This window comes from Primulina tabacum, chromosome 8 (genome assembly GCF_025594145.1).
Source record: "Primulina tabacum isolate GXHZ01 chromosome 8, ASM2559414v2, whole genome shotgun sequence".
Lineage (NCBI taxonomy): Eukaryota > Viridiplantae > Streptophyta > Magnoliopsida > Lamiales > Gesneriaceae > Primulina > Primulina tabacum.
Genome location: NC_134557.1, coordinates 4,128,599 through 4,141,847, shown reverse-complemented (window position 1 = coordinate 4,141,847; position 13,249 = coordinate 4,128,599). Strand labels below are relative to the sequence as shown.

The 13,249-nt window shown below is 33.2% G+C and overlaps 1 protein-coding gene and 1 pseudogene across 1 annotated transcript; one reads left to right on the top strand and one right to left on the bottom strand.

Annotated features, from left to right (window-relative positions):
• Positions 1-321: 321 nt before the first annotated feature.
• On the bottom strand, positions 322-3,021 carry LOC142554430 (uncharacterized; annotated as a pseudogene).
• A 6,426-nt stretch (positions 3,022-9,447) lies between these two features.
• Positions 9,448-10,618, top strand: LOC142553119 (metalloendoproteinase 4-MMP-like). Its single transcript, XM_075663127.1, has one exon. It carries the CDS (start codon positions 9,472-9,474, stop codon positions 10,549-10,551), a length of 1,080 nt encoding a protein of 359 aa, XP_075519242.1. The 5' UTR covers positions 9,448-9,471; the 3' UTR covers positions 10,552-10,618.
• Positions 10,619-13,249: the final 2,631 nt, after the last annotated feature.

Below are 13,249 nucleotides of genomic sequence, written 5' to 3'. Positions count from 1 at the left end.
AATTTGATCTCGATTTATTCAAGTTTTACTTAATTAATTTTCACAGCATGTTATGCGCTCGTGTTGACAACACCAGAACACAACACTAACTTCTGATATACATAATATATTAATTTCATGTACGTTAATAATCAATAATCCTCCAATATCTTATATTGATCATATATAACTTCATAAGTAAGATTGAGGTAATCGTCTCTTGTATTAATGCATTATGCACCCACATATCAACTACTATATATATACAATTTCGTAAGAGAATATGCAAAAGATCACAATATAAGATTAGAAAAAAAAAAGAATAAATTCAAATTATTTCCACTATTCTATAGACAAAGAAATACATATTAAATCCTAGAACAAAACACAACATACTTCCAGAAACGCATTTAAGCCAAGAATATCCAAACTTAATAGCGATGGATGAATGTTTGAAAACAAACCATTTATATATAACAAGAATCATAAATAAATTAATTAATAGCCCAAAGGAAGCCTTCAGAACTCAGAGCATTCTTGCTGATAATTCACTGCCTTGAATAATTTAGTATTATCACCTTCATCATAATCATGCATAGAAAACATCCCGAATTCAGAATTCGAAACCCGCATGAGATCCAACGTTAACTGTCCTCTGGTTTGTTGGGAGGAGCTGTTCAAGAACCGTAGATTCGATCCTTTTTGAATCCAAAAGTTCTCCATCTGATCATTATCAAAATTGGGATTATTCTTGCTGCAGGCTAAAATGGAGGCTCGATTTTCGGCGATGAGCTCTCGCAGGGCAGCACTGCGTCTCGTGGGAAGATCTGAAGAAGCAGAGATACTGTTCCAGGTGCGAGGATCTTGATTCATCGATGACAGAAGAGAGAGAGCACACTCACTGCTGTTAGAAAGTGGTGTGGGTTTCTGCTTGCGGCCATCATTTTCATATCTGAGTGTAAGGTTTTTGGTTAAATAGTAATACCTAACATTTAATCTGTAATTAGATTCGTATACCCGAAATGTACATGAGAATGCAGCCCCATTAAGAACTTATGATATACTTGAAGTGCTGTAGCAATACTGTCGGTACGAACTTTCCTCTTAAAGACGTAACGTCGTATGGTACCATATATAGAGCATAGGCATCTTGTATAATATATATATATTTATATTTATATGAATATCGATTAAATGACACGCAAATGAAGTGTCACATCATATAAGCTAAACATTAATTGTATATATTTATATGAATATCGATGAGATGATATTCATTTATGAGATGTAATGAAATGTCACATCATATATATATATATATATATATATATATAAATATCAACGAAGTGATACTTATAAGATGCAATGAAGTGTCACATCATATAAGCTACACATTAATTGTACATATTTACATGAGTATCGATGAGATGACATTAATTTATGAGAAGTAATGAAATGTCCTCTCATATATATATATATATATATATATATATATATATATATATAATATGTATATATTTTCAAAAGTATGCTTATATATGCGACGTTAAGACAGAAACAACGAGGGGCAAAAGTGAGGAGAGGCAATTACATATCATTTCTTTTTCTTTTTTTTTTAACCTAGGTTTTTTTAAACCTGGAAACTGCAAAAAATGTTGACCGAGTCTAAAATATAACAAAACATCCTCATCAGCGCCAATAGACAATTACATATGTCAGCTTGTCTCTTAATTAACCTCGACCAAGACATAATAATAACAGAATAAATACGTAGATTAGACAAATTATAAATACAATCCTTCTATATTCACATTAAATATATTATATAATAGGGTATGTCGGATTGCTTATTTTAAAAACTTCGAAGGCAAGTTTGATTCTAGACGAGTCATAATCATAATTAATAGACATAAAAAATAATGTTCAAATCTAATTTTAAAAAATAATTCTCAAATAATTTGTACCTTGAACATATCTCTTCGCAAGGGAATGCTCTTGAGAACTCTTTCTTCTTCTGTCATTATGCCCCGCCAGTCTCCTTCTGCAACTTCTCTTCGATTCGTCAAACTCATTCACGGTATGAAACCTGCGAATTTAAAACAGAACTTCCTAAAAATCGTCTCAGTTATCCAAAAATAATTATACTTTCCACTTATAATTATCAAAATTATTACCTGCTACATTGTTGGCAGAATCGTTGTTCAATTCCGAGAACTAGTACTTTCGGGGCTTTTGCGTGCTTCTCGCAAACTTTGTGCCTCCTGTGATAATCCTTCACATTCGCCAGCACCGCCCCACAACTCTCCACCTGACACCTAGGCACCACCGCCGGGACGGCAGCAGGCACGGCCACAGCTGGCCCCGAGGTTTTCTCCCAGCTGGGTTCGCAGAATTTCCCTTTCTTGCCCGTGTAAGATGGGCCGGCAGAGCTCCTAGGAAGATACTGCCTCTTCCCCAGCTTCATGAACGTCAAATGCGGGTCCGGGTTGTGGTAACAGGGCCCTTTACCCGAATAAAGAGATGAAGACACAGAACGAAAATGCAGTTCCGCATTCTCTTCTTGATCCTGGCCCAGCATCAGCGCGTGAAAACCACCAGCTTCCACCCGCAGGCCGGCTGAGGTGGACGGCGCGTGGAAATTATTGCCAGCAAGATCCCATGATTCCCATATAGGGTTCCCACAGCTAATACTATCATGCCCACCCACACCATCGCCACGGCTTCCACTATTATTAAGCAGATTCCAGCAGTACTTCATCTTCTTCCACACTTCCTATTATGATTTATAGTGCGTGTTTTTCAAAAAAAATTCCCTTAAAATGTTGGGACCTTTTTGGAGTAGAAGTATTTAGCGAAGTTGGCGCAGAAATTAAACGAAAGAGGAAATGATTCTGCAGCAACAAACTTGCGGGTATGGTTTTGTTTTATTCCAAAATAGAGAAAAGGATTGTGGATTTGAAAATTTTGCGAGAGAGTAGATTATTGATGACTTGATGTGATTGTGGGGGCGGAAAGTAGAAGACTGAGGGGGCTATGAACCTCAACGGTTGATTCTGGGACATCTCTGGTAGAATCAAGGACCCAAATTAACCGTACATACATGAGATTCATTAATTTTTTTTAAATCACATGTGTGTGTGAATCTTATCCATCCAAAGCATGTAGCATTGAGTCAAACTGTGTTCTGCTCCAATAGGGTTGTGTTCTTAAATAGAAAAACTGCAACTTTTGCGGATTGAGTAAGGGTCAAGGGATGAACAGAAGATGGAGCTTGAAAAGTTGCATCCAAAATTTGGGAACAATAATATAGATTACCCTTTTTATTGCATATTGAATGTTCTTACTCTTTGTTTTAATTTGTAATCGGGGAAAACATAGTATAATTCTTTGAAAACAAAATGAATATAATACATTTTATTTGTCGGGTTACGTTATAATTCATATCGTGTCCTTGTTATCAACAAAATAATGGTTATATGCTTGTGCAAAAAATAATTTGTGCATAAATTACAGTAAGTATTTAAGGTCCCAAATCTTAATTATCTTCCATAATTACCATAAAATTTGACCAGCAATACGTTCGTTCGTCAGCAGTCCATTAATTGACACAACTTGGAGAGTTGATTTGATAGCATAAATTAATTAGCAAGAAAAAATGTGACAGGCATGCAGTATTTGTGTGAAATGTTTGTACGTGTGCCTATCGGGTAATAAATTTTCAGAATTTGCATCCATGAAGCATTACAGTATGAGCGAATATGTAAATATATATATACACACACAGAAATGATACCCTGCACATCGGGTGCTTAATTTGTTTTAATTTTTTAAATTTTTAGTTGGATTATAGGTGCTGTAATGGTGGATGAAGGTGCGGTAAATGTGGGGAGGAAGGTGGAGCAGAAATAGGGAAGGAAGGCGGCGAGTGGACTTTCTGAGGAAAGGGACGTCAGAGATATGACGGCGGAAGGGCTGAAAGATAGAGTCTATTTCTTGATAGTAAACGGCGGTGCTAGTATGCAGGTGAAATCTTGGACCATGGCTCTGAAATTAGTAGTTGTTGATGTGAGGTTATGTTTTGTTTAACATAAATTATAAATAGTGTGTGAGAATTTGTGTACATGTGTACGAGAGTTTGTGTAATAACACAAATGAACAACTCAAAGTAAAATAACTTAGAATTAATTATGTGTAAGTATAAATACTTGTGCGATGTCTCATGACAAAATAATCACTAGAAAACATTTTTAAGTTTATAAAGACCAGTTACTTTAATGAAAATCAATTTTCTAAATCCTTTGAGAAAATAAATTGCTTTTTAAAATAACTAACACCACTAAAACGTAATCAAGAAAGAAAAAACGTTATGCCAGAAATTGGAATAGTAAAACACGAAGTTTAGCTAACATTTTTACGTGTGTTGTTTGCAGATATCTCCAACAATCAAAGAAACACGTTAGACATCACTCTTCAACACAACAACGTCCTTATGAATAGTTTTTCTCTGAATTTCACAACGCGCAAAAGTGCACCAGTAAACAGCTACGAAAACTTCCATGCGAAGAATCAAATCAGAATTATCGAATAGTCGAAGAGCCATTTTCTTTAGTTTGCTTCCCTTATTTATAGTTTTCTCGTCTCCTAAGGTTTATCTTTAAAAAAGAAATATTCAAGATATGAACATTAATAATTTTATTAGAAGTAAATTCTTTTACATCAATAATATCATATTATAAAATCATTATCATAAATATCCTATCTAGAAAAACAAAACTCTTAATTCAATATTTCATACAATCTTATAAATAAAGAAATTAAATTAGGAAAAATATTATTTCAAAGAATAAATTATCTGTTGGAACCTAAGACCAATTTTTCATTCAGTAGTGTATGTGGTCAGCGTAGTGGTAGGAGCCTGCCTCGAGGTTCTCGATCTCTTTTAAGGATTACGCTACGCCGCTGTCGCCAGAGGCACAATCGGTGCTGCGAAGCCGAAGGTGTTGTCCACCTCGTAACGAGAGTTCATGAAAGCGACGAAGTAGTTGATTTAAGATTTGATTTATTATTTCATAATTGATTATAATTTTTGAAAATATTTGGTAACCAATTTTTTGAACATTTAATATTGTAATATAATATAGCTTTTGTAAATTTACAAATTTAAACTTGAATCGCATCAGCTCATTATTAATGTCTTTGTGTACCTCGTTACTAACTTCATCAAACATTTAATGAATGATAGATTTATTTATTTTCTTTTAATGTATAATGCATGATAATTTTTCTTACCCAATAAGGCTGTACACATTTAATTCGATAATGACTTATCAGTGGAGGTTGTTAAATCCACGCTATTTTAAGATTTGGTTGGATACGAAGTCCTAAAATAAAGATAATAACAAATAAATTGAAACTTCTCCAATATTTAAAAAAATCAAATTTATTTTGTATTTTTTTATAGTTTATAATATAAGGGAATTTTTTTTATTGTTTTTACGGGCGAGACGAAATAGACAAAAAAAAAAAACTTTCAAATGTGACATATAATTTTTGTTCGTTAAGAAAATAATGCTCTATAGAATAGATAAAATGTATCTATAATTGCTAACAAAAACCACAATAATTATATATATATATAAGTATATTTCACTCATAATGTATAATTAATTTAAAATTCAGATATAACAAATAACCAACCATTTTCACATCGGTATGTCGAAAAGTAAGTGCTCATGGGACTTGGGAGACATTCATACTCCTCTCATTTATAATCAAGATCGCCGCTATGGATCAGAAGTTGACAACTGTGCATGGTAGGGGTTGGTTTGTCTTTCTTGTCTCTGTCTAGGTCCCAAATTGTATCATCATCTTCATCTCCATTTTTTCACAAATCCGAACTCACGACGGTCAAATCCACGTCCCTACTTCAAAAATAATAATAGGGTGGAGATATGGGCAGTTTCGAGAATTCTAATTATTATTATTACTATTATTATTATCGAACATGAGTTCGGAGATTGTGAGAGTATCTTCATATTCACCATGAAACATTCCAGATGTTTTAAAGAAATCCTCAAACCTAAAAATTAGTCTCTAAACATGTTCTGTTTCGGATTTTCTCCACGATAAAAATTGTCATCCCTAAATTCATCACTTGTATTTTCTAAATTCCGTGGCTTTTAATATGCCCTCTATTTTTATTTTTTTTTTCCAAATTGCATAGAGTAACGATGAGATCACTTATCACCCTTTTCATAGTTTTGTTTTTAAAAATAAAAAGGAATTACAATTTTCCTATTTTCATATTCTTTCAAATATAAATATCAATTGTAGACTTTTATGAGGAGAAATTATAAAATATATTATGTGAAAAATACTTCCGAATTTAAATTTCTCCGTCTCGTCAGTGTCGCCGAAATTATCTACACCCACTTTATGTTATAACCTTTAATTTTATCTGAGAAAATTATAATAATCGAGACGTGGATTATATTTATTTTTCTTTATGTATATCATATATAGTTGCTTTTGAAAAGTCCACCCGAAGTTCTGTCGATTACAAATGCCGTATTTATTTTTCATTAAAACTATTGAACAATCCCTATTTAAGTGTGTCAACTTGGAGCTAGAGCGATTCAAATTCAAATCTGCCATCACGAAACTCTGAGTTTCAATTAAGACGTGTTATAATACAATAATAATAATAATAAATATGTATGCTATACAAATTTCTAAGTCCATCCAACTACAGTTAAGAAAATATTAATCAATTAGGGCACCCCATTCGTTGTTGTTATCACCCACCACCTCATCAAAAATCGTAGGGTCCACATGCCACATACACATTACATTAACACATCTATTCTCCCACATTCATTTTAACATTCACACTCATTATTTGTAGGTTCCGTTGTCCACTCATTCATCTTATTTTTACTATAAAACATTCACACTCATTATTTTTAATTTATTTTAATATCCGAATTTATTTTTAAAAAATGAAAATTTGAAATTTAAACCTATACATTAAATGACATTAAATAAGGAAACATCATCACGTGTGTGGGGCTCGCGTTCAGCGACGGTTTCTGAAAATCCGTCGTTAATAGCGACGATTTTTTCAAAAACCGTCGCTAAATGTCAAATTTTTTTAAAAAAATAAGCAGACAGAGGGGCGTTCAAACATATGAACGCCCCCTTTCTCTCTCTTATAACGCCCACTCACAATAGAGTAACATCCATTTAACACCCATTGTGGTTGCTCTTAGGAACCATCAAAACGTTTAAGTTTAATTTTAAAGAAGCCAGTTGCATTAAAATAACATTTATCATGACTACTCAAGATATCTCGGAACGCATGGAAGCACAAACTATGGAACCAAATGTATTTCAAATATGAGAACTATTGTGCAATGAAACTCGTATATTTTCACGATGGTATGATATTGTTCTCGTTGGACATGAATCTTTATTAATTTGTTTATGGGCTTTACCCAAAATGTCTTATAGCAATGATGATATTATTTAACTTTATTACATTATCTTCCTTGTGTATTTCCAATGTAGGGCGTTGGTTGAATTCCAAAAAATCCTTCCTTCAAATAAATGATAATCATTTTTCTCATGGTTTGGACATCCCTTCAATCTCATCAGTCCTTTATCGAGGTCATTCCCCTCCACTGTATTGAGAGTGCACGTCTTATGTGAAATATTTGGAAGCACGGTTTGCCTCGATCTTATCACAGAATTACTGAGAGCTCTTACCTCCTTCATTTAAGTATCATAGGATTTCACCCACATGCATTTGATATCACTTGTGCAATGGAACTGAAAGTATGATCGTGACCACTTTGAGTTCAAGTCCTCGTGGATTTGCATTTGAACTTTACCCAAAAGACGTCATCCTAATAGAGATATTATTCCATCTTATTAACTTATGATCTTCTTCATATATTTCCAATACGGGACTTTGGTTAAATTATTGGAGGCACGACTTGAATTCAATTAGCTGATCATAATAGTTTTTAGTCAATCCGGTATATTTTGTTTCTTTAATATCAATTTAAGTTCGATACACATGGTTCATGTATAGGATCAAATGTTTGTCCTTTTATAAAAAACTATAACTAATTTAAACAATGTTAATAAAATATTTAAACCGTTACATTAGTCCGCAGTTCAACATCACGATTTAACTTACGAGGGGGCAATTTAACTTCTTCGTGTTATTAGTACGATGCATATGTATTAAAATAATCTTATTATTATTATTATTATTATTATTATTATTACCACGAGGGTAATCGAAAGATGCTGGCATGCATGTGTAGTTTGTTTGTCTGGACGAGCAATCGTTGCCTGTGTCCCAACTGATTTCATTCCGAACATTGTTTATTTTGGCCCAACTTTACAAACTTAGAGAACACTTTAGATATTAGTAGTCCGGCATTTTTTTATAATATAATGCTGTATAATTATTAAAGAAAAATGATTTTTAAATGTTTTTTAGAGTGAAAAAGCAAAAGAAGGACCCATGAGTTAGATCGAGAACATATACAAGCAACAATGCAATGATCGCATCTAACAAAATTTGGTACCCAATCGAATTGGGTTGCTTCAAACACTTGAACATTAACGAATTCCTAACTTCAAACTGAAACAAACCCAAATAACCAAAGTTTCTTAAAAATATGTCTTCCTTCTGACGCCACCAACACCACAAATATACTAATTGATTGAACTACACGGCTACGATTCACCTAATTAAAATTCGATTTTATCCAAGTGTGTGGCTAAATAACACTAGGATTAATTAATTATATTAGTCAATCGGGTACGAATAGTATTTTTTTCTAATATATATTATGATCTAGAGGTTAGATTAGGCAATTTATATAAGTAATAAAATGGATTGGGGTTGAATTGTAGTATAGGACTGACCCCTGAAAATCTATTTCAATTGCAAATTATTTTAGAAACAGTACATATAACTCGATTTTTTATATGTTATGTTTAATGTAATGGTATAATAATCGGAGTATGTCTCTTGTAAGACAGTCTCATGAATCTTTATCTGTGAAACGGGTCAACCCTACTAATATTCATAATAAAAAGTAATACTCTTAGCATAAAAAGTAATACTTTTTCATTGATGACCCAGATAAGAGATCCGTCACACAAAATAAGACCCGTGAGACCGTCTCACACAATTTTTTGTCTAATAATCGATAGATATGATTGGATAATTTAATATATGTAGATATTTATCTGTATGTACATAGTAACATAGATTGTGAACAAAAGAAATTTGACCATTTTTCTCAATAAAGGAGAAAATTAATGCAATATGAAGGGAGAGAATTCATTAACTTCATATATTCCAATCATTATACATTCATGGAGATTCAACGTCTTTTATATTATTTATTCATTTTACAATCCATATTTCCTTTATAACAATAACAATAATATTTCTTTTCCGTAAACCTTTTCATGTTCACGGACGAACATATGTATTCCTTCGTTACATGTTTTTTCCTTCTCTCCCTCGTCTCTTCACCATGTACATGTCATGCAAGAACATCGCCATTTTCTTGTATAAACCCAAAAAATAGTTCTATAACTTGGCAAGAATTTGAAAATTTCAGGGATGCCACCAGGGGCAATGTCGTCGAAGGGATTTCGGAACTCAAGAAATATTTCAACCGATTTGGGTATATAGAGTCAAAAACTGATGCGAATTCAACTGATTTATTCGACGGCGAGCTGGAAAACGCCATAACAAGATATCAACAAAAGTTTGGCCTTTCCATTAATGGGAAGCTCGATTCTCGTACACTTTCCAAACTCATCTCTCCTAGATGCGGCATGCCTGACATAGTCCCTGACTCTGGAAAACTGTCGCAAACCACCCAAAAGTACACGTACTTCATCGGCCGGCCAAGATGGGGCCGGAGTATTCCGATGACTTTGACATACGCAATATCACCAACAAATATAATTACTTACTTATCCATGCAAGATATGAAGGCTACGTTTGAACGTGCCTTTAGCCACTGGGCTTCTGTCATTCCTGTAACATTCGTGGAATCCGAGGATTACGGATTCGCTGACATCAAGATAGGGTTCTACAGCGGCGATCATGGAGACGGGGAGGCATTCGACGGGGTTCTTGGAGTTCTAGCACATGCATTCTCACCTGAAATAGGGCGGCTCCACCTAGACACGGCTGAGACATGGGCGGTGGACTTTCGAGTGGAGAAATCTGATATTGCCGTGGATTTAGAGTCGGTGGTGACGCATGAAATCGGACATTTGTTGGGATTGGCGCACAGCGGTGTTATAGAATCTGTGATGTATCCAAGCTTGAAGCCTAGGGAGAAGAAGGTGGATTTGAGGGTCGATGATATCAAAGGTGTGCAGGCTTTGTATGGTTCGAACCCTAATTTCAGTTTTCGATCTTTCTATGAATCGGAAATGGCTTCGAATGATGGTGTTCGTACGAGGTTATTTGGAGGGAAAATTGTTCGGTTTAGTACATTGTTTAGGTACATTGTTTGGTTGTTAATGTGATACATAGAAATCAATTAAAACGAATTTATTAGATACATTTTTTGGTCAGATGTAACTCCGGGGCGGGGTACTTGTGCTTTATATGTTATATTTGATTAGTTTGCATTGATCTCTTCAATCCGGATCCAATGGCCAGACTGGGACGGACAATCACGTCCTTTTATTTAAATTTTATTTACTTTTTGTTCTACTTCCTTCAAAGCACCACAATTCTAAGTATACGTACATACATTTATGTTTTAGATTAAATTAAATAAATAGACATGTATATATACATACGTACCATACATATAAATACACACACATATATACAACATACATATATGTGGAAAATTACATTTGGATTTCGTAACTTGAATTTTTTTTCTTCTTTTTGTCATGTTATCGATCAATTTATAATTCAATTCACTAAGTTATATTTTTTTATTTATTTATGTCATTTTTCATCGGAGTATTGTTGACGTGATACTGAAAAATAATCACGTGTAACTCGAAAGTGAAGATGTGTCGACAAAAATTGCTAATGTGTTTGATGTTACGTCTGTATTCCGATATAATAATTATTACTAAAATTGAAAAAAAAAATTGCTAACATTGTATTGAATTTGACAGAAATGTGTACACATATGTAACGCATGGGACTAACGAGATGAGTCAAAGGGATTTGGGGGAACTAATATTTTATTTTTAATATTATACATAAACATGAATTATCTCTGTTGGGGTCAAATTGGATTCGGTTCATTTGCCCCATGTTGGACCTCTCCCTGCCTGTTTACACACAATTAATAAATTTTTATTAGTATAACCGTGATATGATTCGACTCGATTCATATTTAAAATAAAAAATAAATAAAAAATAATATAATTTTATTAATTGATTCGAGTTCAAGATCCGTCTCACAAAAGTTTTTGTGTGTATATATATATATATATATATATATATATATATATATATGCGCAGACATTTAAAGAAGAGGGCAAGTAAGGACTCCCAAGTCTTTACGAATCTTTGATATTAATTGGGTGATTAACGACCTCTTTTTCACGGTGGCTTGGAAGTTGACAAACGGCAGCCAAGTGTTCCTGTGGATTGTTCGGGTCAATAACCACCACACGCACGCCGCGCACGCGCACGCGCACGCACATATATATAATTTTAATCGTGTTGTGAATCGCAGACTGAAAACTGTATATATCAGCCATCAATTTATGAATATGGTTTAGTCAGAAGACCTTCCTTTCAGTTGGATGTTATTTTTTAAAACAGTGATATCCATAAACTCTAAATGATCTTCCGATCGATTATCATTTTTGTCGCATTACATTTGATTAAACGACAAGTATCGTCCTATCTTATAATATAACGTAAGACGGTTTCCTACCAATGTAAACATTTCCAAAAAAAGAATTATTTTTTTCTTACAATGCAAATAAACAATAACGGACTGCATTTTTCACATCTTAAAGTTTTAGTTTCCGTGTTATTCTCGTGAAATAGTTTTGACTTTTGACTACACCTTCCACAAGTAATTGTCACCCATGCACTCCTTGATCGCAATCGGTCCCCATTAAAAATCTCAACCTTAATTGTATTTAATTTAAACAGTACGGCAAGACCTAACTCGTTTATGTTAGACATTTAATAAATGTTATCGAATCAATATAACACAAGAAACAAAAAATTCATTTCCAATTATCAAAATATAAATAAGAGTAAATGTGTGTCAGAATTCATTGATTGATCTAGCGTGAGAGTTATGGATCTTCCAAGTCAACAGAGAATCGATCACCGTCATAGAATGCTTAATTGAGTTGTGTTTCTACACATAAGATGAATCATACTAATTTATTTAATACTTTGGAAACTCTTAAATAATTATATTATCTTATCGAGTCTTTTTTATTAGACCGCGGGTTCATTAACAATTAATTAAATTATGCGAGCCCACCAAATAGTTCCAACAATTTACATTAATTAAATCATATATATATATATATATATATATATATTAAGACATAATTAACTTACATTAAACTTGTCACTCTCGCATCCCAAGTATTCACATTCAACTAAAAGGAATATACGAGAATATATATTAAAAATGGCTATAATTTAGTAAAATTCTTTACATAAACATTGAATATATGCGCGCATTGGAGATGACCACGAAAGTCACGTATTTAATTAAGCGAAATTTGTCTTAGTTAATCCGTGTTAGAAAGGTTTAAATACGCAAGCCTCTATCTATCAATTTGTTGCTTGCAAGTTGGAAAGAGAGGGGTTGAAATGTGTGAAGGTAAGCAATTACCATGTGGGATTGCTTTGTTTGACATAAGAGAAACTGAACGAGGACACAAAAGAAAACGAAGCGTGATGGGTCAACATTTCATATTCATTGCAACTTTAGTACTTCATCTTCAGATCAGCCACACATGCATGATCGATGTGCTTTGTTGCACACACTAAGTTATTGAGTCAAGAACCATGATCATGAAATATGATTGAAGTTACCGTACTTACTTAAACTCGCATCATTACTCTCGTGAGAAAAAGAAAAAAGACTAAAATTGTCAAAATCTGAAAGATATACGAATAAAACTTTATTTGGGTTCGAATTTATTTTGTGAATTAACTGACTATTGAATTTTATATGTGAACTTTATAATAAATTTTAATAATTTTATATTCTTAAGT